This window comes from Colletotrichum jinshuiense, chromosome 5 (assembly GCF_051148585.1).
Source record: "Colletotrichum jinshuiense chromosome 5, complete sequence".
NCBI lineage: Eukaryota > Fungi > Ascomycota > Sordariomycetes > Glomerellales > Glomerellaceae > Colletotrichum > Colletotrichum jinshuiense.
In genome coordinates, this window is record NC_139312.1 from 1762580 (window position 1) to 1790231 (window position 27652).

The window sequence follows — 27652 nt, forward strand, 5'->3', positions numbered from 1 at the left end:
TAGGTACTCTGAGCCGTCGGGTGGTGCTTGGGGGGCAACTGGAGCGTGCTGCCCGACCGGTGGACGCAGGAGATGCCCCGGGAATTGATTTAGCCCCTACAACGGTGTCGAGATTATCTCGGCCGTGCTAACACCGACAAGCCGTTGCGATGACCAGCCATCGACTTCTCAAATGCAGGTGGCCGCATTGGGCAGAGGGGGCGGTACTGTGGATGGAATCAGGCAAAGAGATGTGTATAGCAAAAAAGACCCTTGTTGATTGGGTGCTTCACTTCTCTCTGCCCGTCCTGATGGAGTCGAACTCGAGGGGTCTCATCCGTGTGGAACAGCTGCATTTTGGAGGGGCGGGTTCTAGCTTGCGAGACAGAATTTTCATGCGAATTAGACAATACCATGCCATTTACTCCAATGATGGGTGCTGCCCGTCTCGTATTTGGGATGGTGTCGTTGAGGGGGAAAGTTTTCGCCCATTTGGACCAGTCCAGACCCCCCTCCCTCCTTGTTGGGTGTCTTTCCGCTGTGTGTGGATGCGCTTGACCGCCGCTGAAACCAAAGCGATAACTCTTGCTGGCGCACAACTTGGTGCTCTAACAGAAGATACCACGGCACCCAGCGGCTTGCCCATGCCCGGCTGAGTACCCCAAGTTCCTACCTCCCTGGCCCATCCGAACTCCCACCACCCCCGCTGGGTCTTGATTTGGCCATATCCAGTGTCGGTGTCAGTATCAGCCCGCCTGGCCAAGCGTGGCCTGGCGCTGTCGCTACTGTATCTGATGTGATGTTGCATACATAGTAGCGCAAGGCACGCTACCGATATCTAGTAGCTGACTTCAGCCTGTCAGCGTCGGACTAGACTCCGGCCAGGTCGAGGAAAACGAGGCCTATAGTGGCCTGGGCCCATGACCAACCTAACCTGCAGGGCTGTCTTTGCCTCCACCCATACACCCCTCCTCACCTTTTGGACCGCGGGCGATCCACTACGGATTACTGCCATCGTCTCGCCTCTCCTGTCCTGTCTTGTCCTGGCGCCACTGGCACGCCCCGCGTCGTGGGGGATCTCGATCCAGATCTCATTGATTTTACATACATATCATACATAGTATTATCCGAGCATAATCTCCATTCGCCTCGACCGCCACAGAGCCCGGTGACCCAGTCCAACTGGTATCGCGAACACGACCGGCATTGCTGCGCACTTGCAATGCGTGGCCGGCCTTGAGCTCCCGCCCCCCCCACTGTACAATCCTACCGCTTCGTAACGCTTTCAAGAGCGCACGGTTCAATCATCAAGCAGCTCTCTAGGCGCCATCCCACAACCTGACGGCTCGTTGCAATCGCCAGTTGCCGTCCGCAGCCTTCGTACACCTTGTCTCTCCGCTGCCTCTGCTGCCTCCGCTATCCCAAGGTTGCACCCCCGCCTCTTTTGGGGTTTATGGATCCTGCCATCATAACATTCTGTATCCGCTCGCAGTGAACCGCCGCTCACCGCGATTCCTCCTCCTCCTCCTCCGCCTTCAAGTTGGCCATGGCATTGTCACCGGGCGGCATCGTTCCGGCTCAGCTGGGCTTTCTTGCCATCTTCAATCCGTCCTTGGGGCATACTGATGATACCCTCGACGACCAAATCGTGTACTACGCCTCAGTGAGCACCCAGAAACAAAAGCGCCGTCGTCGCTCTCGTGGCAAGCCCACCGAGAATATCTCCCAGGAAGAGCGCAATGAGCGCCTTCGTCAGATCGGCCTCGCCCAGGGCATGGTCGAGTTCAGCAAGAGCTTCTCCGGCGGCCAACCTGTCGACTCCATCGACACGGAGAAGTCGCGTGTGATCCTTCACGAACTGGAGCAGGGTTGGTGGATCCTCGCCGTGCGTCTCACCCCATCCCCGCGACTCCTTCACTTGCTGACCATCTGCAGTCTATTGATCTCACTCGCATCCCCCTGCCGCCAAAGTTGCAGACTGGGAAGGCCCAAGAGTCTCCAAATGAGGTCGTCGAATTTTCGTCCAAGGAGATCAAGCCTGCATCTCTTCTGTTGCAAGACTTGCTCCGTGCTCATTCCATCTTCCTGCTTCACCACGGCACCTCACTCAGCGCCCTATTTGTCCGCTCTCGGAGAACCAACTTTCTTAACCTCGTCGGTCGGTACTGGGACCTGTTCTTGTCAACGTGGAACGTCATGCTGCAGGGCAACCCAGCACGCTCCATTTTCGCTGGCATCAACATTGCCGCTTCCGGCGAATTAGGCATTGGCGTCGGCGAAGAGGAGCGGGGCAGCGGAGAGCGGGAAGTATTGGAGGGCCTCGTCGGCAGAATAGAGGGACTTGTCGACCTAGTCGTATCCAAATTTGGATCTTGTGATGCTGATGGCGAATCCAAGGACGGCAAAGATGCGAAAAGGCCGTGGCTGGGAACAGGATTAGATCCAGGCCCTGAGGACGGCGCAATTTTCTTGGGAACAGGAGCCTTGTCTCGGCAGTCGGTGAGAGATGTGGCGCATTGGATGGAAGACTTGTACACCTGGGGCGAAAACGCATACGGTGTCATCGAAAGCCCGACTTCTCTTCGCGCTGCACGACGGCCGAAGAAACCTGAACTGCCACCGGCAATGAAGCCATCAGAAAGCCAAGCTCCTCCCGCGCGACCCCCAGTTCGTCCAACCTCAAATCGGAATGACTCCGGCTCCGCCTCTGGAAGCTCCGGGTCTACGAGAACCCTTGCAGAGCGGCGTGGTCAGGAGATTGGCACGGTAAAAGAAGCCAGACAGCCGGGATCTAGCAAGGGCGACGCTACCACACCGGCACAGCCAGATGGAGACGGGCATATGGATAAGCTCATGAGTTACATGAAGCTTGGTTACGGTACATACTGGTCCATCGGCAAGTCAGATACATCGTCAATCGTGGACAAGAGCCAACCATCCGCCGCTGCCACATTACAAAGCGGAGAGTCCTCCAGGGATACCTCGGGTACGGCACCGCCGCCTAAACAGGTGGATGACGATGCCGGCCACTACCTCATCGGGCTGATAGGGGATGTTGATGAGGCCAGCGGCAGTGAGCCTGATGAAAGCAAGGACTCTGAGGCGGAGCAGGAGCAAAACTCTCGTACCATGCTTCGCACCATCCATGTTGAGCTTGAAAAGACGGGTACTGACCGCGCCGAGGCGGACGTCGTCAAAGACCTCGGCATCTTGTCGAACGAAGTGACGCCTCTCGGGGCCAATGCCGTGACTTCGAACCCACTGTTTGGAAATCAGGACTCCAACAAGGCATGCAAACTACGCGTCGTAGTCTACGTCAGCAAGCCCTTCATCTTCACCTTCTTCTTCGAGCTGAGGACCGACTCGCTGGCCTGGAACTCATTTTACAAGTCACTACATCACCAGCTGGCGCCTCTCCGGAAGCCGCTGCTGTCTTCAGTCCAGTACCGGCCAGATAGGCCCGACGTCGGTTCCGCAGCGTCAAACATTTATGATCTTGTCTGGGACGCCAAAGCCATGACGGTGCAATCTACTATACCCAACATCCCCGATCACACCCGTATGTCGCACCCAAACGCACATTTGACCTGGTCGCGCGTGGAGGCCATGAATACTCACATGCAACTCCTCAACATCTTTAACGTCACTCGGCCGGAGGTCAGCGAGATTGAGCGGACATGCAGGACGAACCGTGGCTGGTGGGTGGTGTGGCAGCGTGTCTTGAATCGACAACCGACGCCGACAAACCGGCCGTCGGACACGGGGGGGGACGAGTATCCGCATCCCTCCGAGAGCGAGGTTGACACGAACGGTTCTGGTTCGAGCACGCCGAGATTGTCGCCACCGTCGCCCAGTCCTACGGTCAGCAAGGAGATATTCCTGATCCGCAGGGCGAGCGACCACGTCGGCTACCGTGGTGTCAGCTCGTCCTACGCCGAGGGCGGGCCGGGGTGGGGAGACGGTGCGGGCCGTCTGGCCTCGGGTATCGGCATTGATACGCGCAAATACATTGAGGGGTTATTGAACTTCAGCCGGTAGTTGTCTTACTTGGGGGAAGGTATATCCAGCCATGGCGTCGGGAAGGATAGATAGGGGAGGGCTGGCGTTAACGCCAAATTAACTGGGCTTGTTATGAATGCGCCTAGAATTGGGAGGTTTTTTTCTCTCTTCAATAATGACTTGAGGGCGCTCTCTCTCTCTTTCTCTCTCCTCGTACTTCTCGGCTAGTCCGGGCATCCAAAAACGCGAACGCTCTTAGCGACCCAGCAGGATGATGGCATCTCTATGCCTTTTGCCAACATAGCTTCTTTCGTCCAGCCGAGCATCCCATTCCAACTCCCCCATACTAACGCGCAGCTTGTTTGCTAGCAACCGTAGCTCGCAACACTCCACCGCCTCTTACCAGCGCATGTGGCCATTGCTGCAGTAGTGCGACAGCAAGGTAGTTCAAATGATGTCATGGTCCCCCTTTGAAGTCGACTCTACCGCAGAGACGCGCTGTAGCAGAGTAAAGGGTGCGTGCGCGCGCCATTCTTGAAGAATGGCACACGGATGAGAAGAGAAATCAACGACTATGTTGGCTCGTGCGAGGTTCCCTCACTCATTCACTGAGCTAATCCAAGGAGTATACAGAGGAAATCCCAGCAGACAGGGCAAAAGACAGGTGTATCATGGACCTTCCAGGCTTCCTCTACTATATTGTCCTCGTACCTCGAACTCCGCCTCTTCATTTCGCAATATGCACCGAACGTGGACATATTGCGAACCAAGTGCGTGGGCTTCTCCAGGGAGACGTCGCGCTAGGTCTTTGGACTGACTATGATACCCGTCTCTGTCCTCCCATATAAGACCCATCGGGCCATCCGGGCACTTGCCCCAGCGGCGCACAGTAATCAGACTGTCAAAGACTGAATGGAAAGTGAGCAAGGAAGTTTCCGGCAGTCTTCGCCTCCATAAAATTAATGGGGTTGAATAGAACTGAGGAGTCAATGAACCGTGAAATATGAAGCATCCAGGACTTGAATGCACTGCAACACCCGCTGCAGGCATATGTCGTTTAGTGATTGCAACAGCGCATCTTCCAATTTGTATATTGAAGGAGGGCTTTAGCCCAGGGTTGGATTTTGTTCTCTGGATGGATCGGATTCCGGGCTACAGCAGCCTTCAAAGGGGCTAGTTGACCTGCAAACCCCTAGGTCGCCGAGGAGGCTAGGGTTCTCGGATATGATTTCCCAGATTGCATCTTCCTGGGAGTGTTAATAGGCAGGCACTGGTTCTGAGATGGCACCCGTTCTTGAAGCTGCCACTGGCTCTTGGGAGGCAGCACCGTTAAACATATGCCGTCTTGGCTCTGAGGCTTTCCCAATCGCCCCGAAAAATTGGATCAAATTCATGCGCGGGTGGCTCTTTGTGAGTCCCGTTGGGCTCGCTGCGCCCTGTGCCTCCCGCCTCTGTGGTCCTGGTTGAGGCTCTATTAGTTTGCTATTATAGTTCGATTCCACAGGCTCACAGGCACGGATATGGTGGCTCACCTTGTTTCACCGAGGACGGCGCTCAAGGTTTGATAGGGCTACAGCGATCGTGACCAGGGTAGAGGTGGGTGGATGTGGATGGATTTGGATGAGTCTTCTGGGGTTGCTGGGCCAGATTATGTTTTTTTGGGCAGCGAATCGCCGGGAAGCATGGGATGTCGTGGATGTGCTGCAGGGGCTAGAGGGGCAATCGTGCAGAAGCTCAACTATGAACCCGGCAGGAAGGGCCAAGGAGGGGGCAAAAGTTCCCGAAAAGAGGGAGGGGGACTGCGAGGCTCTTCACCTGCCAACCGGCATCACCCCACCAGCCAGGGCTTGTTGACAGGGCTCGGGGCGTGGTAAAGACCTTTTCCTTTCTTTTTTCTCCCCTTCCCTATCAAATTGCAACTGTCCCTCGTCCAAGGGAAACTGGTGAACCCTGCAACTGCAAACAGTGCCACAATTACCAGTTGGACCTCGAAATCTCGGGCGCGTCGGGAGAGGCGCTTGTAGAAACGCACCATCGTCCCCCTATTTTGCAATTTCACCTTTCTAGTTTCAGAGCCCACCTGCTGGTCATCGCTCCACGAGAAGATGAATGACGGTCGCAGATGCTCACGGATTCACTGGGCTGAACGCGGTCTTGTCCAAGGTGTTTAGCGGCAGCTTTGGGGCCGTCTTGGACCCTTGGATGATGACATTGAACTCCGTTGGGCCCGTCAGGTGCGCGGGCAGTGCAGAGCATAGAGGGTAAGATGAGGTACGTACCGCACCTTCAGTGTATACATTACCGTGGGTAGTAGGTATGTGTGTGCGTGCGAGGACGGCATTGGCTGGTGAGGTCATAGTTCCCGTAGGTGCCGATCGCCATGGAAATCATAGAAGCTCCCTGTGTGCAGCTTCCGCCGAGTGTTCTTGTCTCCCCTTCGAAGGCTACCCTTCCATGTCTACCACACCCGGGGAGTCCCCTCCTCCTCCATCGAGTCAATACCTCCCTCCAAGTTATTAAAGATACCCTTGCCCGCCGCTGCTCCTTCACACGCGGCCTTGCTCACCCGACAACCAGACCTGATCAGACTTGTCTTATTTGTCCCACGCTTGCCTACGAAGCCTGATCCACGTCACGTCCGCCGGGTCCTGTCTTCCTCCACATTACACACAGACATAGCCAAGGAGAAATTTCTTGCTGTTTTTTGCACAAACAACCAACTTGCGAGGATTCACCATCGTCATCAAACATCAGTCATACTGCTACCGCCAGCTTTGTGTTATCCACTGGCGCAATACAAACAAACTACCAACGTCAACCACGCACCACTCGACTCCCAGTTATACCAATCTCCTGTTCTAGATCTACCCCTTGCCTTACGACGCGCTCCCTCAACTTCCCAGCAAGATGGACTCAATGCTACCAGTTCTGATCCGAGGTGTCCAGCTCCTCTGGACTCTACTCGTTACAGCACTGATCGGCAATGTCATCGCCCTCAATATTAGCAGCGCCGGGTCCGCCATGGCCGCCGTCAACTTCTCTATGTTCGTCGCCGTCGTGTGCTGGCTTGCCGCTCTCTACGGCTTGGTCGCCGCCTTCGTTTCGGCTCTCTCCATTCCAATCGTCATGCTGGCCCTCGACGGCGCTGCTGTCCTCTTCACCTTCATTGACAGCATCGTCTTGTCGGCGAAGCTGCGCGTGGTCAACTGCGGAAACCTCTCCGTTGGCAATCATCCAAGCGACTACATCGTCTGGGGCTCGGGCGACAACGAGAAGCGCTGCCGCGAGATCCAGGCCAGCACTGTCTTCATGTGGTTCTTGTTCGCCAGCTTCTGCGCAGGCGCATTCTTCACCTTCATGAACTTTCGTCGCGGCGGCGGCGGCTCAATCCGCAGCTCTAGGCCCAGTATGGCGCAGGTCGGCGTCTAAGGCCCCAACCACTCTGGCGTCGGTCATTGCGACGCGGATACTCTACTGGGAAAAGGAAACCTAGCTGGGGGGGGGGGGGGGCAGCTTACCATCAGATGTGGCAGCTGGGTCAGGCATCCGACTTTTCACAGCTCCCCGCCGGAAGGATGTTTGCTTCTGAAGGCGTTGGCGGCAGGCTGCTATTCTACTTTACCTTTCACGATGGCATGTTGTAGTAATGAATGACAGGATATATGATGTGGATATGGGATTCGGGATGACATGGATATACTGATATGGATGCGGCGGGGCCAACTTGCTCAGGGCCATGGAACCTGGCCATCGGGCCAGCAAGAGCTCTTTTGTAGTAAAACCCACATGAATTGATACCATTACACAAACCGAATGTTCTCTGCCAGTTCGATGGCGTTATCTACCATAAGAAACTCGCCGACGAGCCTGCGCATGAATGAATGCCCTGCTAAAATGGGTGAGGTTTGACAAAACGATGTGATTCAATTCTAAATGGCCCAGTTTCACGCCTTGCCTCTTATGTGCCGCCTAGTCTTCTATGACGGCTTTCCTCAACGCCAACCATGTGTACACGCGCCAAGCATCCCGCCGATGATTCTCGGTACAAGGATAGAAAGTCCAGATTCTCATTTCGAGCTCGTGGGGGTTTTTTTTAACCTCTTATAACGTTGCTGCAGCCTCTGCCACTCCAGCGGCCTTGAATGCTCCTTTGTTTGTCCACCGCACCTCGACGTTGTGCATCCATTCCATGTATCGCGACCAACCTGTTGTAGCCGAAATTAGTATATGGATGACCAGTGTTCGGTCTAAGAAACTTACTCCAGTAGGCAAACTTTCGACCAAAGTATTTGCCAGCAAACGGCACGAGGACCATGGTCAATAGAAGCTGGATCTGCTCAAGGCTGCGCTCCCACTCCTCCTGCGCGTCTGATTCGTCCTCGGAATCCAACACGCCGCTGGATATTGACGGTAGGGAATCGATCTCATCATTGTCGGAAGGAGAGACGTCATCGTGGAGGATAAAGGAGTCTGTAGACGCCATCATGTTGGAGATGAAGGGAGGCGTCGGCCGATGTTCGGCAGTCGGTTGTTGACCTTGGGTGCGTTCGACGAGCCGTGGGAGAGGACAATCGGGATCGGGTTCAGCGCCTTGGTCGCAATAATCGGTAGGCTGAATGTTGCATACGTGTTCGATCTTTCTGCCGTCGGCAATACAGGACGGACTACCGGATGGGCCTTCGCTTGGGGGGGAGGAGGGTTGAATCAAGAACCGCGATGCCTCCGATGATCGATCTAATGCAGCTGGAAGTTGCCAGTGGAGGTCGGAACGCCTGGAGCTCCCCCCGTCTCCCCCAGCCAAAAACGGCACCGGGACGGCCAGCCACAGACGTTGACGGTCTTGACTTCGATTGGCCAAAGAGGTCCATTTGATGGGGCCTCTGCTCGCTGGGCCGGAGGGGTGCCAAGCAAGGGAGGGACGGCCAGAGGCGGGAAAGTACGGTTGTCACGTGATGTTTCAATCACTGACTCACAGCCCACCCCTCCACAAGCTGGGTACTCAGCGGTACAGCGCAGGATGGTCGCCTCTTTGCACCACCCCTCACGTCACACCCTCAAGAAATCCTCGCCCAGTCTGCAGCCAATTCAAAATTCCCCTCTCACAAATTTCCATTACCGAACCATTTGGAACGGACTAAACCGCTATTCCGACATATCCAGACCGGTCGCCTGCTGTTCTGCACCCTCTACGCCCGACCGTAGACTTATTCGACTGCACCTAGGGCCACTTCAGATTCGCCCAGGATACCTAACCGAGACCCCATTCAGTGAGACACAGGCCGCAATCATGGATGTCAAAGTAAGTTTCCATGTTTAGCCCTCCCTCATGCGCACTTCTGAGCACCACCCACTGGCCCCTCCACCAATCCCATCTTTAATTACCCCACTGGTCCGGAACCAGACACGAATTGAACAGAACATTTTCCGTGACTCAACCTCAACGCCCGAAGCTGCAATACATCACCACCTGACGTTGTTCATCCCCCCCCCGATCCAATTTTTCTATCCCTCAACGGAAGAAATCTCATTATCAAAATTTTTGTTTTTCTAACATAGGTGCCTCCACAGGAATCGAGCCCTGTCCCCGAACGCAAACAGCGTAAATCAGTCGCCTTTACGGACGAGCAAGTAGTCGTCGACGCCGACGGCTCAATCACGATGGTCAACGCCACCGAGGAACCCAAGGAGACAGCCCAGTCGCACACCGCCCGTACGCCGCCGCTTTCTGCAGCCCTTGGAGCCTTTAATGCTGATGCCACTTCTCAAGCTGGAGCCGAAGATGCGACGGCCCCCGGCCCTGACGCCGCTATCGACGATGGCGGTCTCGACCTCTCGATGAAGAAGAAGAAGAAGAAGAAGGTCCTTAAGGATGGCGACGACGCTGCCGAGGAGGCCCCCGCTGGCGAGGATGGCGGTCTGGACCTGACAATGAAGAAGAAGAAGAAGAAGCCTAAGACGGCCAAGGAGACCGAGGAGGATGACTTCGCCGCCAAGCTGAAGGCCTTGGATCTAGAGGGCAAGGAAGAGGGCGGCGAGGCCGAGGGTACGGCCGACGATGGCGATATGGATGTTGGCACTGGCATCTGGCAGCACGACGAGACCAAGGCCCTCAGCTACAGCCTGCTCCTGAACCGCTTCTTCCACCAGCTGTCCCAGAAGAACCCCGACCACGCCCTCAGCGGCTCCAAGAGCTACAAGATCCCGCCCCCCCAGTGCATGCGTGAAGGCAACAAGAAGACCATTTTTGCCAACCTTGCCGAGATCTGCAAGCGCATGAAGAGAACCGACGAGCACGTCACGGCCTATCTTTTCTCCGAGTTGGGTACCAGCGGTTCCGTCGACGGCAGCAGACGTCTCGTCATCAAGGGTCGATTCCAGCAGAAGCAGCTCGAGAACGTGCTGCGCAAGTACATCAGTAAGTCTTTCACCCTCAGTACTTTTGGAACACCACTGTTAACCATAACTTCACCCCCACAGTCGAATACGTCACCTGCAAGACCTGTAAGTTGAAACCCTCCTGTCTGCTCTTTCTTGCAACTGCAATTTGCTGACGGGAGAACAATTTAGGCAAATCCGCCGATACGGAGCTGTCCAAGGGAGAGAACCGTCTGTACTTTATTACCTGCAACTCGTGCGGTTCGAGACGGTCCGTCACTGCCATCAAGACTGGTTTCTCCGCCCAGATCGGTAAGAGAAGAAAGATGCAGGGTTAATCAACCACATACAAACCCGCGGACAAACAACAAGAAAAGAGTTGGAGAGGTTTTTCTTCTGCGCTATTTACGTCCTTTAGCGTTCTTCTGTCTTGTAGATATGACCTTGCCCAAGCAGTGTGCGGTGCAGCAACTCCGGCTGTAACGCTCCGGGTACTCGATCGATGGATGGCACACCAGGAACAATGGCGTTCCCCCTCTAAAATTGATACAGAAACCGGACAGTAGTTTCAATCATAGATTTATTCACTGTCGTGTAATTACGTGATGTCTCATGTGGATTTTGCAGCAGTGGTGCGTGTCGCGACGCGGGTCGATGCCTTTGCCCGGGCTCGCATGCGGCGGCGGGATGCAGGGCCGGAGGGGCAGCTTGACCTCGCATGTCCGGCGATAAGCCGTGGATGATCACCCGACTTCGCTCCTTCAACACACGATTCAACTGTCAACGCTGCCAACATTGCAAACAAACAAAAAAAATAAAAATTCAGATCCTGGGCATCTCGAGGCACTGCATTTCCAGCGAAACAGAGTTTTAGGATATAGATGGCCTTATCGCAATCCGGGCAACTGTAAAACACCCGCACGTTCAGGTAAGAAGACGGTGACGAACACCATGACGGGCGCAACGCTGCAGCCAGGCCAGGCCGACCTCCCCTCGCGCAGTAGCACCCGCTCCTACTGGCATCGCGAGCCCTCCAAGACGCTCTTGGGTTACAGAACTACAAAGGCCTTGCCGCCGACCGCGGACATTGTCGTCATCGGCAGCGGCATTACGGGCGCGTTCGCCGCCAAGGAGCTCCTGGGGCGAGCAGGCGGGGCGGGGAGGGTGCTTCTACTTGAGGCGAGGGAGGTGTGTTGGGGGGCAACTGGACGGGTGAGTGTCTAACTTCTCTCCTTGTGACATTTTTTTGCTTCGTCATCATCATCTTGTTCTTTTGTTGTTCTCGCCATTGGATTCTCCGAAAGGTTCTGTTCCCTTCGAACAAACGAATAGGCGCGGAAAGCCAAGTGCTAGTCACGCTTGTGCGCATTGATGTGAGCCAGGGTGATGGTCGTGAGCGAAATGCCACACCTTACCTACCCCCTCCCCCTCTCGATCATTTATGCGCACACGACCGCCACGCCGGCAAGTTAGACACGCCAAAGCTGACCCCCCCGGTTCCAGAACGGCGGCCACTGCCAGCCCGTGGCCTACAACCCGAACACCGCCATCGCAGACTTTGAACTCAAGAACTACTCCTATCTCCGCGACCTCATTGCTGAGCACTCCATCCCCTGCGACTGGGTCTCCCTGCGCGGCTGCCACGCTCTCTTCACCCCGGATCTCGTCGCCGCTGCCGCGCAACAGCTCGCCGCCCTGCCTCCTCACCTCGCGAATGCAGCCCGCTTAGTGACCGATCCCGAGGAGCTTAAAGCTTTGAGGGTGCCCGGGGCCGTAGGCGCCGTTGTCCAGGAGAATGCAGCGAGCATGTGGCCGTATAAGCTCGTCGCGTGGATCTTTGAGGATTTACTTGCCAGGTACGCCCCCGCGGCAGCGGACGGGGCGAGGGGCGAAGGGCTGCAGTCGGAGACGGAGGGCTGGTTTAACCTGCAAACCAACACCCCCGTAACCCGTCTCCAACACCTTCACGGCTCCTCCTCATCGGGGGCGTCGTGGGTAGTCCACACGGACCGTGGCCAGGTCGCGGCAGAGCAAGTCCTCCTCGCCTCCAACGCCTACACGAGCCGCCTGCTTCCCGCCTTCGCGGACCTGATCGTGCCGGTGAGGGGCCAGGTTGCGGCGCTCCTTCCCGAACCCCGTGCGGAGCTGGGGCGAAGCTACGTCTTCATGGCCAGCTCTGACCCCTCGTCCGGGGGGCCGAACCAGGACGACTACCTGATCCAGCGCCCAACCCCGGGACTGGAGATGATCCTGGGCGGTGGGAGAGCGAGGGGCACTGCGCGTGGGGTGGGCGTCTCGGACGATGATGAGGTCGACCCCGTCGTGGCTTCGTATCTCCGACACGCGGGGTCGAGTAATGTGGACCTCGGCGGCGAGGGCGAGAGGCATGGCGTGGATAAGGAGCTGAAGGCGAGTTACGAGTGGACGGGGATTATGGCTTTCTCGCGCGACGGGCGCCCATGGGTCGGGCCTGTGCCGTCGGGCCCCGTCCTCAGCGGCGGGGACGGGCTCTGGGTCTGCGCCGGGTACACGGGGCACGGGATGCCGCAGGCGGCGTTGTGCGGGCGGGCGGTGGCAGAGATGATGACCGGCCACCACCACCACCAGAAAGACGGGGACGATGGGGAATTGGGGCTCCCGACCGAATTCCTAGTCAGCGAGGAGAGGGCCAAGAAAGCGAAAGCCCTGCCTTCGATCAAGGAGATGGACGACGCCGATATGTTTCTGTTGTGATGGGATGAGAGGTTGGGGAGGTATTCCGAACTGGCCAGCCGTGACTGATGCGGGTGGGATTCGTGCAGGTAGTCTTTGGATGGCGACCAGTAGAGAATTCATATGTCCGTATCAAGAAACGCTGCTCATCCGTGGAATGCCTTTCGACAGGGACGAGAGGGTGCAAATAGGCCAGGTAGGTAGGTACAAGGCTGAAACTTTGTCATACAATGGAACGGACTGCCCGAGGTCTCTGGGAGGAGCGGCCGAGGGGGATGAAGGGAGGAACGCTGCGCCTAGCTCTTTGGGCCAGAGCGATCCGGATCGTTGTGGAACCGAGACACTTGAGTAGATTCCCCCGAAGTTTTCACACAGCCTTGAAAATCAATGCGGCAGAATGTTCTCCTGGGTCTATTTGGTTGTCGACTTCCCCCGAGAGAAGGGCGTTGGAATGTAAAGTTTGTCATACTGCGGACTCGTTGAGACAGTCGATTGATAACTCATATTCTGACGTTTGAGCGCAACGTCGCTTTCATCCCTGTGGCCATGGCTCTATGCGCCTCCCAGGACCGCAGGAATGCTCGAGTATTAATCATACTGCACCGGACACTCGACCAACTGACCCGCAGGTGAGGAGTAGGGACATGTATACCGAGTTCAAGTTTTCTTCTTTTCGTATTTTCTTCCTTCGCAGTACCCAATAACCAGGTTAGGGGGCAGCGAAACCTCCTAATACATATATACATTGAAGTTTAAGTCTATAAGCTGACCGATGGTAAGCATGTCCACGAAAGCAAAACACCAGATGTATCCGTATAGAATGGGCCCGATAACGGGATTCGCATCCACAGATGTATAGATATCGTCATCACATCATCAAAACCGCAGTTTTGTTCATTGTCCTTTGTAATCCAATCCAGTCCTTGCTATTGAACCAGGCGCCGTCCCTGTTGGCAAGAGGGGGGTATATATAACCAAATTTGTTATTGAAGATTTGAATGAAAATGGCTGGCTTGGTTGGCCATAAATGGGTGACCTGACGAATGCGGCGCCTCCTCCGGTGGGAAGGGGCGTGGCAAAAGGCGACAGGCTCGCCCCTGGAACCCCTGACTGCCGTTGAGGCTGGAAAGAGATCGCATGGCGTGCCTCTTAGTTGATAAAGGACCACTCAACGGTCTTTCGGCCAACGCCAAGGCTGTCAAACATCTCAAGGAAGCACTTCTCGCTGACGTCGATGTCGTCCGCAGCGCAGCCCATGCACTTGTCACGGACAGTAGCGGTGGTACTCTTGCCATTGACAGTGATCTTGACCTTCTTGCCGCAGTAAGGGTTGCCGTTGGACTGGGCGCCCATCACCAGGTGAGAGATGGCAACAATGTTGTCGGTTCTATCCTTGCCGCTGTCATCCTCACCGCAGGCACCCAGGCCGACGGCGTAGTAGGTCAGGTCGCCGGAGTGGGTCTCGCCGCTGGAGCCACCGGATGAGCCCGAGTCACTGCTGGCTGAGGTAGCGGCAGCTTGGGTGGTGGGCGCAGGCTCGGGGGTGGAAGACGTGGTGAGGACAACAGCGACGGGGGTGGTGGAAGGCTGGACGGGCTCGGGAGTCGGGGTTTGGGGAGCAGGCGCGGGAGTAGACGAGGTGGAGGTGGTGGCCGGAGGAGCGGGGGCTTGCTGGACAGATTCCTTGATGGGAGAAGCGACGGGGGTGGGCTTGGTGGAAGTGGACAGGGTGGTGTAAGATGGCTGGTTGGCGGGCTCGAAGAACTGGCCAGGAACAGAGTTGGTAGGGGCGGCAGAGCCGGTAGACGAGTCCTCGGGGCCGACCCAGACGGTACTGGTCGAGTCAACCCATTCAGTCACGTAGGCGGTCTCGGTAACCCACTCGGTGACGAGAGCGCGCTTCTGGTGCTTGCCGTGAACATGGCGGCGCTTGTTTCCATGGTTGTGGGGCTGGGCGATGGCAGTGGTGGCCAGGACGGCGCAAAGGAGGGTGGTGGTCTTCATCGTGGATGGTTAAAGACTGTCCGTAACGTAACTGACGTGTGGTGGTTCAGGAGACTTATATGGTCTTTGCGTGATGGTCGTCTCTCCAGTTAAGGCTGAGTTGGAAGCGAAATGAATGCAATGGGCTGAGCCTCTCGATCAAGGAGTGTGCTTGCTGAGACTTGTGTAGGTTGCTTGGGTGCAGGGTTGACAATGGAAGCTTGGGGCACGCTTCGGTATGTACTGAGGTTGATGGCAAGCCGTAAAGATGGGACGAAAGGAGTTCACTGAACTCTCTATGCGACAGACGGGATGAATCCGTAGGTTGTTGGCTGTTTGGAAAAGCCTCGAAACAGTCTGAAGGAATGATTGATTGGACTAGTGGTTGGTCGAGCACTGCTCAAGGGTCCAAAAAAGAATGAATGAATGGTGGTCGAACAAGAGGGAGCGTTGTTGGATGGAGAGAGGGAAGAGAACGGCTTGAGAAGCGGATGTTGGCTGGGATTTGTATCCCATGCAGACAGACGCGGACGCATACCTCTGACTGAGAGGGCCCCCAGGCGGCTGCCACAAACACGAGCCAGGCCGGGACAGGCGACACTGGGAAGGGTGCGGAAGGATGGCAAGGGGTGGGGTGGAGGCCTGCAGCTGAGTGCTGACGGGTGTGTGGAGTTGGTGTACATGGCGAGGTACCTCTGAACCGCTCCAGGGCTGCGTCAAGTGGCATTGGTGCCTGAGAGGAGTGAGTGCTGCGCCGTATTAGTGTGCTTACGCTAGGTACGGGTAGTCGACAACACAAGTCGCAAAAGCCCCGAGAGGGAATAAAAAGCAAAAGTGGGGACTTTGATGGCGTGGAAAGCAAGGATTCAACAGTGCGGTTGCCGTCCCTGTAAACCCCCCGGCCAAGGCAGTTTCTCTGCCACTTCGTCGAGTCTCGTCACTGGACCGTTGGCTTCTGAAGGTCCGAAAAAAGAACGTACCAGCACGAAAGAAGCAAGTCCCAGGGGCGAGAGTAGCCCGTTGGATGCGTTAGCGCAGCCTGCCCGTTGCGTCGCTGGCACCAACCCGCCATAAAATCCGCGCAAAAAAAAAAAAAAAAAAAAACCCGTGCTTCGAGCCATTTCTGGGGTCTAGCCGAGTCCTTGACTCTTTGACATGACCCCCTCTAGGGCTTGATCGATCCACCATTTGCTGTTTGCTAGCCAACGCCAGCCTGGCTTGGTTGCTTAGGAAGCTGGGAGGAGTCGGGGCAGACTACGACAGACTAAGTCAGACTTCAGGCAGGTGGATGCTGAGGAAACGTAACCCTCCAGCCATTGAGCCAGCAACGACGGTGTCTTTGGTGGTGAAGCATTGGAAAGCATCCCCCGGGCTGCGTAAGGGTTGCTGGGAAGTGGAAGAGCAGACGGGTCGATGTGGGCAACGAGGCACAGGACGATGGACGTCAGGACGGCAAAAACGACCCGTAGCCTTCAAGCCAGGCAAGTTAGTAGCATTAACCTAGCCATCACATGTGTTCGGGGTAGCGCCTTCAGGGTTGGTCGTTACCAACTGAGCGAGCATACTGTTGCCGCTACTACGCGGCAGTCGGCTGGGCTGCGCGTCTCTTTCCTCTTTTCCATGCTCCTTTTCCCCGATACCCCATCCCATGTCCATTGTCCGCTCACTCCTCTGTGCTTCGCTTTGTCTCCTCGGACTCCATCTCATTCCAACTTGTCGTTGCTTGTCATAATGTCATCTCGTTTCTTCCCTGGCATGTGATGATTGGATGAACCGTCAGAGAGGTCCTGTTCCTTGAAACACGCGGAGACTGGGAAGAGGGCTCCAGCTTTCCCAAGCCCAGGTGGCCAGGGGTGGCCAGGGTCTGAACACCGTTAACCTCCCCATCGTCTAGGAATCCTGGGAGCAAGAGAATGACGATCAGCCGGTGGCCCCGGGGGGCCAGGGAGGGGGCAGAGACGGGTACCTGCTTGCCAACCGCCAACTTTCTGCGTATATAAGGTACTGCGCACACCTAGTACTGCAGAGGCGTGCGCTGTGTCACTGAAATGTGATTAGGTGCCGTGCTGGAAAGAAAATATCCAGCAAATGATTGTACGCGTAGTGTTTGAACAGACCAACGCCATGGGGGCTGTGATGCAACCTCGAACACACAAGGCGCCTGGAAACAAGTAGAAACATTAGCTTGGAGCGTTGCATGTTACCTTACAGCGCCGCCGTAATGGACCGCAGTACACTCGCTGTTGGGTCTGTGCCAAGGAGACTCGAGATGGCTGGCCCGGAACTCCCACGAGTGCCTGAGGCTGCAATGGCCATTTTGGGTAGGACGAGGGAGTGGGACAAAAAAAAAACCGAACGATGCAACAATAGAAGCGACCAGGAAGCGAACAAGGCGGCGCCCGGGCAAACTCAGCCTGCGGGTTCCTTGCATCTGCAAGGTACGCACCAATCATATCCTGTACCCGCTATGAACCCCCTCTCTCAGCGCAACCCTCACAGCCCGTCTTCCCCTGTCCGGCTCTGATGCCGGATGATCAGGCAACTCAGGCAATGCCACATCAGTGGCCAGCAGAGGTCTCTTCCACCATTGCCATCCTGCGCTGTAATTAGCCCGTTCTGCTGCTTCTGGGCTTGCCAGCCTGCAGTAGTAGTGGACATGCCGACCCGTTCGCTGTCTGGCTGTACACCATGGCGCCGACCTGAAGAGATTTCTCTCTCGTCACCACCGTTACTCTTTAGTGATTCGTTAATGGCTCGCAGCTAACCTGCAGCTTGTGTATGCGTCACTGACAATCTCAATGCCTCGTCTTCCTTGCTCTTGCCACACTTGACCAGGCAAGTTAGCAAGGTCCGTTCGCTTCAGCACCCAAACTGTTGCGCTTCGTTGTCTTCACATGCACAGACGGATCAAGTAATGGAGGTCTGGGCCAACACAATCGAATCTGTCAGTGGTGCAGTTCATCTCCCGCCTGATTATCTCAACCACTTTGTCGATCGACACCATGTCAGGCCCATTAATAATGATTGGTGGTTTGAATTCTTTTATTATTAAAATACGGCTTTTCTATTGACTCCGAAAAACTCCATTTCGCTAGCATATGCAATGCCAATCTTCCCTGCTGTGCGTCTTCATGACGGGAGAGAAGCAACTTTGATTGGCCGACGTCCTTTCCTTTTCCTTTCGGTCAACAGATCCAAGCAACTCGAGCAGCAAAGTGATGACTCCGAGCGCCAACTTTGGCCTCGCATCCATTCGATCAACACCGACTCTGTGTTGGGTCTTTGGCCCCTGGGGTACTGCTGGGTATGGCGCTGAGCAGCTGAAGTCCCTGGCTCAGGCTGAGACTCTCATTTCGAGGGTGGCTCAACGACCAAAGCACGATGCTGCACACTGCCCTAAAGATAAAAATAACACCAGCTTGCCAGTGACTGGCCATCGGCATATACTCACTACTATCGAGTGCCGTTGGTTGCCGGCTTCTTGCTTGTAAATGTGTAGAGGAACAGGCCCTCCCTGCTAAATACCGGCCGATCGTCATCGACAATTTCCGTCACCTGGAAAGCCTTTTGTGCCTTCTTGAGAAACTGCATATCCGCACGCCGTCTCTTCTTGAAGCAAAAATATACTGTTGCGTCAGGTTCTAATGACAACAAGTTGGTCAAAGTCTCCAACAGCAACGGGAAGGCTGGCTCGAAGTAGACGCAATCGGCAGCCAGGATGACGTTGGGCTTGAAATCGATAACTTCTTGCAATAACGGTCCGCCCCTGTGTCGTCGATCAGTCATCTGTACTCCAGACGAAATGCAGTCAAAATCGCCTAAGCATCGACTGTTGCCTCGCAGTCTTGCAACGCGGCAGGGAACTTTTTTAGGTTCGGCTACTCTCGAGTTTCCGCTAACCACCGAGCATGCACCTGCTTGGCACCAGCTACGTGCAAGTTTCGGGGTCGGTGTGTAAGGGGAAGGATGCGCACGGCTGTGGGCGGGCAATCAAGATGGGAACTGCTACGTACCAATTCAGAACCAGAGGCTTCACCTTGTGCTCAAGGTTGTTCAGCTTCGTGTTCTTTCCCATCAGCTCGAACATTTCGTCCTGATCTGTGAGGAACAGTTGCGTCTGCTGCAATTCACAACCCAAAGCGACAGCGAGACCGACAAGTCCGCCTCCAGCGCCCAGCTCCAGTCTGTTTACCCGGAAACCCCCACGAGTCAGCTCAACCTTTCACACAGACATAGTTTCTCCCGTTGACGTGCGCTTTATCTCTTGCCCTCCCGAGCGCTGCAGGATATACAGCGGTGGCAGAACAACACGGGCCCAGCGAAAAGAGGGGAAGGCAACGTAGCAGACAGCAGTGTGGGTGGGACGACGCATGATGACTAACATTCTTGCTCCCTTCAGAGCTGCCCGGTGGTAGCGCAACATATGCTTAGCCAGCACCATGCCTGCTGGCCAAGTTTGCCCGCCGCATCCCGAAGCGAGATCCTCGTGGAGCCTGAGAGGAGTCGACAGCAGACCGCAGATATCGAAAGACGATGTTTGGGCGGCCTTGTAGGCGGGCAGCGGTGTGAGGTCTTCGCCGATGGCCAGAGGCGAGAACTCAGGCGAGGGAGACCGCCCGGCAGATTCCATCTGGTCTGGTATGAGAGGGTTGTTGAGAATTCTCATAATGCTATTGTGCGGCTCGGTGGGAGCACGAGTGCAAAATAAGTAGGGGGTTATGGGTTGAGATCTTGACGACACGGTGACACAGTGGCACGGTAGGCTGAGCGCAACTTATTTTCTCTCAGGTAGGCAGTGATTGTCGGGAAAGTTGCAGGTCCAAGATGCAGGAAAGAGCGGTATCGCTGGCTTTTTGATGGGATTTTTTCCGCTGAGGTCGACGACAATCTAGACTTTCCGATAAGGGGAGGTGCGTTTTGCCTCAAGCGGGGTTGCCCCTTCTTCTGCGCGCTTTACGCTTTCCCCTGTTCAGACACCCTCCTGTTCGCTCATTCCCATTTGATCTTCAACGAAGCTCACATTGAGCCTCGATTCTTTGTTTGGAAGAGGTCAAGGTCTAATTGCGTAGTCATCTTGCCATTGCACATCTAGCATTCGGCACCAAGCTTGCCTAATAACCCCCAGAGGCCACGTCCTGTCTCGTCTCGTCTCGTGTCTCAATCGATAGCCACTCTAACACTGGTTAGGTAGAGCCTCACCTGCTTCAATGTCTCCCAATGAGCTTCGTCAAATGTTGCTTCCAGTGAAACAGATCTTCCAAGCCGTTTTCACCTGACCAAGCGGATACAGATATTGCATTCCAACTTCCATGGACGCAAACGCTCCGAGTGGATGTGTCTCATCCCGCCTCTCCAAGTCCTGCAAGACGCAACCCCCTTCCTCAACACCCTTTGAGCGCTGCAACCCATCGCAGGAATGCAAAATATGATTAGTTCCCTTCTAGGATGCCCAGGATGGCAATTCATCTCTCGACTGACCTTCTCTGCGAGCGAAGTGCTGCCCTTGGTACACCATATGAGAGGGCGGTGCCCACGGAGTACGCGCCCACTTGCGAGGGCGCGAACACTGGCATGAAGGGAGGCATCGAACACCCGGATACAGGAGCCCTGATGATAGGATTCGCGCCAAGCATATCCTCTATGGGTATCGTCCCGTGCTTCTCTCGCTTTTACCGAGACGACCTTTTGTTTGCCATGCCCTTCTCAGACTGATTTTGTTGTTGTTTTCTGCTCGTTTAGGTCGCAGATGTCGTTCCTTTCGCACAACGCATCAGCCATGGCAACGCATTTGATGCTATGTGTGCTGCTGTGTTTGGCTGCGCTTGCACGAGCCGTACCAGTCGTTTACTTTCCATTCAACTCTCAGTTACCACCTGCGACGAGGATATCCGAGCCATTCTCATATACTATTTCACCACAGACTTTTGCCTCCCAGTTTCAACTCTCGTACAGCCTGAGAAACGCGCCGACATGGCTCTCGATCGATACCAGCACCGGTCATCTTCACGGAACTCCCCAAGATGACGACGTACCGCCTGGGGAAGTAGTAGGAATACCTGTGGATATTGTTGCGACGGACGATTCGGGTTCGGCGACAATGACCGCTACATTGGTGGTGACAAGAAGACCGATGCCCAAAGTCAAGATACCAGTCTCGGAGCAAATACAGCGGTTCGGCGACACATCATCGGCATCTGCTGTCGTGGAGTCCCCTGCGTCCGACTTCTCCTTCTCATTCGCCAAGGACACGTTTTCCTACACTGGTGACGGACTGAATTATTATGCTACCTCAGCAAACAATAGTCCTTTACCGTCATGGATCAAGTTTGACCCCGACAGCCTCACATTCGCTGGAAAGACTCCACCATTCGAGTCGCTGGTTCAACCTCCTCAGAAGTTTGATTTTAGTCTTTCTGGGTCTGATATTGTTGGGTTCTCTGCTGTCTCTGTCCTGTTTTCTATTGTCGTCGGTTCCCACAGACTGACGACAGACACGCCTATTATCAAGCTCAATGCAACCCGAGGAACAGAAGTGTATTACAAGGCATTGACGAGCAGTATCAAGTTAGATGGCAACCCTATCTCACCTTCTGACCTGAGTCTCGCTGTATCCGGGCTCCCGAGCTGGCTCTCGGTCGATAATACAACACTTGTGATACAGGGCACGCCTCCTGGTGACGCGCAGTCATCGAATTCCACGCTCACTTTTCGAGACAAATACTACGACACTCTCGACATTCTCTTATCAGTCTCAATCATAACCCAAATATTCCGAGAAACCAACTTGAATCTCGAAGCTACGCCAGGGAAGACGTTTTCCTTTGACATGGAGCCCTATCTCTGGACGCCCTCGGACGTCGAGCTAGAGCTAGAATTCGACTCTTCGGTGAATTGGATAAAGCTTGAGGGGTTGGTCATATCGGGAATGCCGCCCAACTCCGCATCTATTGAGAATATCAATATTCTCATCAAGGCAACATCAAAGAGCTCCCAAGAATCCGAGACGGCTACTGCAGACCTGAAAGTGCTTCACACACCTACGAGAACCTCAAGCACCCCTACAGCTTCTGCCAGCCCAACAAACCCAACGGCCATTGACGACCCGAAGCAGGGGCTGAAAGCCGGTTATATTGCTCTTGCGATACTCCTACCCTTACTCCTCCTATCAACCATCCTCCTCCTGGTTATCATCTGCAGAAGAAGGAGAAGGCAGCGAACATTGGTCCACCAAGAGCTGAGGAACAGAAAGATCTCAGAGCCTATACCTGGTACTTTTGTGATGAATGGTGGCAACCATAGCAGAGATGGGTCTGATCTGTCTATCGTCATGAAGAAACCTGAGGAGAACCGACGCAGTCAGAGGGGATACGTCAACTCTGCCGTACAAAGGTTCAGGCGATCTAGGACGCTCTCTACTATAACTGGCTCCCGCCTGTCACAGTCGAACAACCGCTCCTCATCTCCCTGGAGAGAATCTGAAGGAAGCCCAACGCCAAGTTCTCCTTCTTTGGGCGGCTCATCTTGGCTCACCGAGGGCGTGGTTTTCCACCCTCAGCATGCGCAGCAACGATCGACAAGCACTTATGATGGCCCAAGCGATGTGCTTTCTGGAACATCTGGCTTCCTTCAGGGCCAACGAGACGATTCATTTCGGAGCGTGCTGGATGTCACCATTCCGGCTATGGAAGAAGAGGCCAGCAGTATCCAAGCGACCCCTGACTTGGCTTATACAAGTCCATGGGAAGAGCCTTCAAGGCTGGCCCTTGACAGGTCGCAACTGCTACCCTCCATACCCGGCCCTGATAGCCTGGAATCCATACCCGAACAACTAACGCCGTTAGCTTCAAATCCCACGCACGGGAGGAAGTTCCCCCCCGCACAGCGGCCAAGAAAGACATTTCCAGTCTTAAGAGACTCTAGGTCACAAAACAGTCTTCGCAGCAGGTCTGGGTCGGGAAGAGGCAAGATTGGGCGTCAGGACGCGCGGCAAGACTTGCGTCAGGGGTCATTAACAAGACCCATCAGCAGGAAGTCAGATTCAAGTCCCTTTTTCGGTGGTCGTTCGGTCGTGTCGCCCCGCAATCGCTATGTTTTGGACAGTGACGATTCCGGCTCGTTGGATATGGAACCAGCAAGGGGAACAGAGAATTGGCAGGCCATACCCCGAGACTCCCTTGGCATCCCCTTCGTGGAGTTGTTGACGCGCACGCCATCCATGTCTCCCCGACCCCTCAGCATTGTCAAGAAAGATTCAAGTGGGCCAAGATATACGAGGGACAGCCGAGTCGGAAAGCAGACACCTTTGTCACGTCGGACATCATCCAGCTCCAATATCATGACAAGAAACCATTCGGGCTACGTGTCGTCGAGAGCGAGCAGCGAAGTGTTGGGCAAAGGGAAAGGGCTGGCCCGATACTCGTCAGGACGCGAGTCGGAAGGCTCTGACTGGGTGACGGAAGCGGGGACAGTGGGGAAAAGGGGTCCTCGCAGTCGACTGGACAGCAGTGAGGATTTCCGCGTATTCATGTGAAGGTCAGCGGTGTTTCTTGTCTACACACTCGTCTCTCGTTTGGAGGCGTTGCGATTTGTTGTTATACCCGCCGAGCAATTCGCTGCTCAGTGTTTGTTGGTGACCAGGTTCGGTCCTTGAAAAGCTACATGGTAATTGTACAAGAATAGGTGGGAAAGTACAATACGTACAACCCTGGACAGGGTTCCCAAACCGTAATGTTGAATTGAGGATGCCACAAAAGTTTATCTGGGAGGGCAATGATTCCCCGCGGACCCCTTTTTTCTTGGTTAGCAAAATGAGTCTGTGCTCCCTTTTTCTTGGAACCTCATCTTGTGGGGGGGCCAATGCACGCCGGCTGGTAAAAGCTCGGCCACGGCTTAGGTAAGACGCCCCAGGCAGGATTAGCGTCCTTGCGCCCCAAGATTCGAGATGGGAAGGAACACCCCCACCGTTAAGCCTCTGGGCCAAGCCATCGGGGTTAGATCGGATTTCCCGAGCGACAAGAGAGCTTGGACCTCATTCCCGCCCATTTCGTCTGCTTCAGGTCCTAGCTCGCTGGGGCCAAGGAGGGGGGAAAGGAGACGGCGAGGGGAGCGAGATGGGATTGTTTTTTTCGGGGGGGGGGGAGGAGAGGGGTGGTCTGGGGCCCTTGCATGAGCTCCGTGCAGTAGATATGGCAGGTGGGTTAGGTTGGCTTGACTAAACATGATGATAGATGTCTGTGTCACTTGGACAGTTACGATTTTTCAAAGGTACAGACAGAACTTTGAGTTGGGGTTGAGGGCGAGACTGGTAACAGATGAAAACGATAGGCGTAATTTATGTGGGATACGGCCAACATCTGTATGCGACGCAGCTTGGAAGGGGGGTTTCGTTTCCTTCCAGCGGGTGAGCCCTATTGGATTCGTCTTGCATATGAGTCTCGTCTCTGACCTGGTTTAGGTATGACGATACAATTATCGCCCCTCGAGGGCTTTTATCCCGTGTCCTATTGGCTGGCTTCTTGTTGCCAGGTTCTGGGGGCAAAGACGATGCGAGTGAGTAGACTGAGTGGGTGAGCGAGAGAGGAAAGCAGCGAAACCCGCCGGATGTTGTCTTCTGACCAGATTGGTGTGTGCCCAAAGCAGTGTTGTAAAGTAAAGCAAGGTAGTCAAGCGCCCACTTCACCCTGGACTCAAGGCAGAGATGGCGGGACTTGACTGGACAAGGACAGCCAGCTCCCCTCGGTGGATTCCCTAGAGCAGTTCAGGTTTTCCTAGGTAAGCAACCGACGTGATGGGTGAGGTAGGGTGGCTCCTCCATGTTGTTGTTGGTGCAAGCTGTGGAGGCGGCAACGGGGCCAGCACTGCCTGCGGCTTTCAGTTCCCCTCGCAGTCCCGTCACCAACTGGCCTTCCATCGGTACCAAACTGGACCTTTCCCTACGTGACCTTGCCTTACCTGGCCTTAGTTGTTGTCGGTACGTACCCCTCAGAGTCAGCGAGCAACCTCCTGCCCCCCAGCCTGGCCTCCTACGTTGCTTGCGCCTTCCGTATCGCACAACGACTCCCCCGAGCCACCACACCACACGCGACCTTCACCACCCAACTGTGTGGAAAACTCTTCTTGCTCACAACCTCACCCACCGAGCTACCACTGACTTCAAGTCCTTTTCCTCTTCCCTCCTCCCTCTCTGCGCAACCTTGCCTCTTTTCGCGCAGCAATATCCCTCCCCCCCGAACCCGACTCTCCCTCCCTCTAGCCCTCAACGCTCTTGGGGATCGACGCCTGTCCCCTGCTATTTCCCTTGCGATTCGGATACCCCGCTTCCTGCCGATTGTGCGCGATCTAGAACCTTTGCTACCGCACCACCTCCTTCACCTCGCCTCATTTTTTTCTCGGCCTTCTTGCGCACGCACGACACGCTTTGAAAATTCTTCCTGGCTGCCATACCGATCTGCAATCGACCAGAAATTGCCCGACCGATACCTGTTAACCCGGTAGCTGTGCTGCCGACTCATTGCATCCATCACCATGGGTCAAACTCTCTCCGAGCCCGTTGTCGAGAAGGTATGTCACGATTTGCTGCGCTCAACCGACGCGCTGCCTGCCACTCTGCCTCACTCCGAATCCCCTTCTTTGTATATGGTCTCTCCTCCGTCGCAGCCTTGGCCTCACTCTGTCCCTTATTGTCTTGTGCTTCATTCGTGAAATCGCGCGGGCAAGGAAGCTGGCAAAGACTCTTGCGGCATCTTGTTTGGCCTGTCTACACACAATGACGTATCTGCACCCCGGCGATGCATCCTACTGACCTCACTCCCATTATCACAGACCTCGGCCAAGGGCGAAGATGAGCGCCTTCTCTACGGCGTGTCAGCTATGCAGGGCTGGCGTATAAGCATGGAGGATGCTCACACCACTGTCCTCGACCTTCTCCCCCCTGGAAGCGACGAAGCCAAGAAGCACGCCTCGAAACTCTCCTTCTTCGGAGTCTTTGACGGACATGGCGGTGACAAAGTGGCTTTATTCACTGGAGAGAACATTCACGACATCATCAAGAAGCAGGAGACCTTTAAGAAGGGCAACTACGAGCAGGCATTGAAGGATGGCTTTCTTGCGACGGACCGAGCGATCCTCAACGGTAATATTGGACTCTCGATCTTGCAACTTGTCGAGGACCAATAAGCTAATGTCTGGTTGCTTCAGACCCCAAGTACGAGGAGGAGGTCTCTGGCTGCACTGCCTGTGTTGGCCTGATCTCGGACAACAAGATCTATGTTGTACGTTTGCCTACGCCCACTTGCGCCCTATGTATAAGCATTGCTTACTGACCGTCCCATGACTAGGCAAACGCTGGCGACTCGAGAAGCGTTCTTGGTATCAAGGGACGAGCTAAGCCCTTGTCCCAGGACCATAAGCCCCAACTCGAAGGTAAATTCTTGACCTCCAGCATTCGCAGCTCTTCAACGCTGACTCATTTCTTCCACCTAGCCGAGAAGTCCCGCATCACAGCCGCTGGTGGCTTCGTCGACTTTGGTCGTGTCAACGGCAACCTTGCTCTCTCGCGTGCCATTGGCGATTTCGAGTTCAAGAAGAGCGCAGAGCTCTCCCCCGAGGCCCAGATTGTCACTGCCTTCCCCGACGTCGAGACCCACGAGATCAGCGATGACGATGAGTTCCTTGTTATTGCATGTGACGGTAAGCATAGACTGCTAGCTTTGGACAAGAACAAGAACATTTGGCTGACAATAGCATAAGGTATCTGGGACTGCCAGTCATCTCAGGCGGTGGTCGAGTTCGTTCGCCGAGGCATTGCGGCCAAGCAGGAACTGGACAAGATCTGTGAGAACATGATGGACAACTGCCTGGCTTCGAACTCGGAGACTGGCGGTGTTGGTTGCGATAACATGACCATGCTCATTATCGGCCTCCTGCGGGGCAAGACCAAGGAGGAGTGGTACGAGGAGGTTGCCAAACGGGTTGCTGCCGGAGACGGACCTTGCGCCCCTCCCGAATACGGTACGACTGAATCCACATCATCCTAAAGCGTTGGGCACACGCCAACACCTCCATCTGCATCGTTGTGAGACCTCGATCTCGTTCCCCCCTTAATACAACCATTTTACCCCCTTTGTTGCAACCCGCCTGTTTTGTGTCCCATAATTTCTTTCAAAGGAGGAGAGCTGATCCATCGATTGCAACTAGCTGAGTTCCGTGGTCCTGGAGTTCATCACAACTTCGACGACAGTGACAGCGGCTACGACGTTGATGTGGAGAACAAGGGCAAGCCGTTCGGTATCGGTGGATACAAGGGCCGCATCATCTTCCTCGGCGATGGCACTGAGGTGCTGACCGATTCTGACGACACTGAGATGTTCGACAATGCGGAGGAAGACAAGGACCTTGAGAGCCAGGTTTCCAAGGCTTCTTCTGCAACAAGCAAGGATGCCAATGCTGAGGATAAGTCGATTACCAACTCAGAGGAGAGCAAGGTAGACAAGCCCAAGGAGGAGTCAAAGCCAGCAGCGTCTCCCGAGTCAACGGAAGCACCTAAGACTGAGGCCAGAGAGAAGTGAACCCAACGGCCGGCGATATCGACTTTACCTTGACGAAT

The 27652-nt window shown here is 55.1% G+C and overlaps 8 protein-coding genes across 8 annotated transcripts; 5 read left to right on the plus strand and 3 right to left on the minus strand.

Annotated features, from left to right (window-relative positions):
• Positions 1 to 1525: 1525 nt before the first annotated feature.
• EsH8_V_000449 (uncharacterized protein) lies at positions 1526 to 4017 on the plus strand (the record flags this gene model as incomplete). Its single annotated transcript, XM_083272965.1, has 2 exons — positions 1526 to 1864; positions 1915 to 4017. 2 exons carry the CDS (start codon positions 1526 to 1528, stop codon positions 4015 to 4017), a joined length of 2442 nt encoding a protein of 813 aa, XP_083125680.1.
• Positions 4018 to 6885: 2868 nt separating this feature from the next.
• EsH8_V_000450 (marvel domain-containing protein) lies at positions 6886 to 7407 on the plus strand (the record flags this gene model as incomplete). Its single annotated transcript, XM_083272966.1, has 1 exon — positions 6886 to 7407. The coding sequence occupies one exon, from the start codon at positions 6886 to 6888 to the stop codon at positions 7405 to 7407; it is 522 nt and encodes a 173-aa protein (XP_083125681.1).
• Positions 7408 to 8079: 672 nt separating this feature from the next.
• On the minus strand, positions 8080 to 8464 carry EsH8_V_000451 (uncharacterized protein; the record flags this gene model as incomplete). The annotated part of the gene is made up of 2 exons (XM_083272967.1): positions 8080 to 8183; positions 8239 to 8464. 2 exons carry the CDS (start codon positions 8462 to 8464, stop codon positions 8080 to 8082), a joined length of 330 nt encoding a protein of 109 aa, XP_083125682.1.
• Positions 8465 to 9265: 801 nt separating this feature from the next.
• On the plus strand, positions 9266 to 10691 carry EsH8_V_000452 (translation initiation factor eIF2 subunit beta; the record flags this gene model as incomplete). Its single annotated transcript, XM_083272968.1, has 5 exons — positions 9266 to 9277; positions 9547 to 9688; positions 9746 to 10393; positions 10456 to 10479; positions 10546 to 10691. The coding sequence occupies 5 exons, from the start codon at positions 9266 to 9268 to the stop codon at positions 10689 to 10691; spliced, it is 972 nt and encodes a 323-aa protein (XP_083125683.1).
• Positions 10692 to 11304: 613 nt separating this feature from the next.
• EsH8_V_000453 (FAD dependent oxidoreductase) lies at positions 11305 to 13086 on the plus strand (the record flags this gene model as incomplete). Its single annotated transcript, XM_083272969.1, has 2 exons — positions 11305 to 11565; positions 11857 to 13086. The coding sequence occupies 2 exons, from the start codon at positions 11305 to 11307 to the stop codon at positions 13084 to 13086; spliced, it is 1491 nt and encodes a 496-aa protein (XP_083125684.1).
• Positions 13087 to 14214: 1128 nt separating this feature from the next.
• EsH8_V_000454 (RlpA-like double-psi beta-barrel-protein domain-containing protein-containing protein) lies at positions 14215 to 15069 on the minus strand (the record flags this gene model as incomplete). Its single annotated transcript, XM_083272970.1, has 1 exon — positions 14215 to 15069. One exon carries the CDS (start codon positions 15067 to 15069, stop codon positions 14215 to 14217), a length of 855 nt encoding a protein of 284 aa, XP_083125685.1.
• Positions 15070 to 18501: 3432 nt separating this feature from the next.
• Positions 18502 to 19714, minus strand: EsH8_V_000455 (putative methyltransferase-domain-containing protein; the record flags this gene model as incomplete). The annotated part of the gene is made up of 3 exons (XM_083272971.1): positions 18502 to 18814; positions 19062 to 19232; positions 19431 to 19714. 3 exons carry the CDS (start codon positions 19712 to 19714, stop codon positions 18502 to 18504), a joined length of 768 nt encoding a protein of 255 aa, XP_083125686.1.
• A 5858-nt stretch (positions 19715 to 25572) lies between these two features.
• EsH8_V_000456 (phosphatase 2C-domain-containing protein) lies at positions 25573 to 27614 on the plus strand (the record flags this gene model as incomplete). Its single annotated transcript, XM_083272972.1, has 7 exons — positions 25573 to 25608; positions 25870 to 26179; positions 26245 to 26318; positions 26385 to 26469; positions 26530 to 26736; positions 26797 to 27057; positions 27244 to 27614. The coding sequence occupies 7 exons, from the start codon at positions 25573 to 25575 to the stop codon at positions 27612 to 27614; spliced, it is 1344 nt and encodes a 447-aa protein (XP_083125687.1).
• Positions 27615 to 27652: the final 38 nt, after the last annotated feature.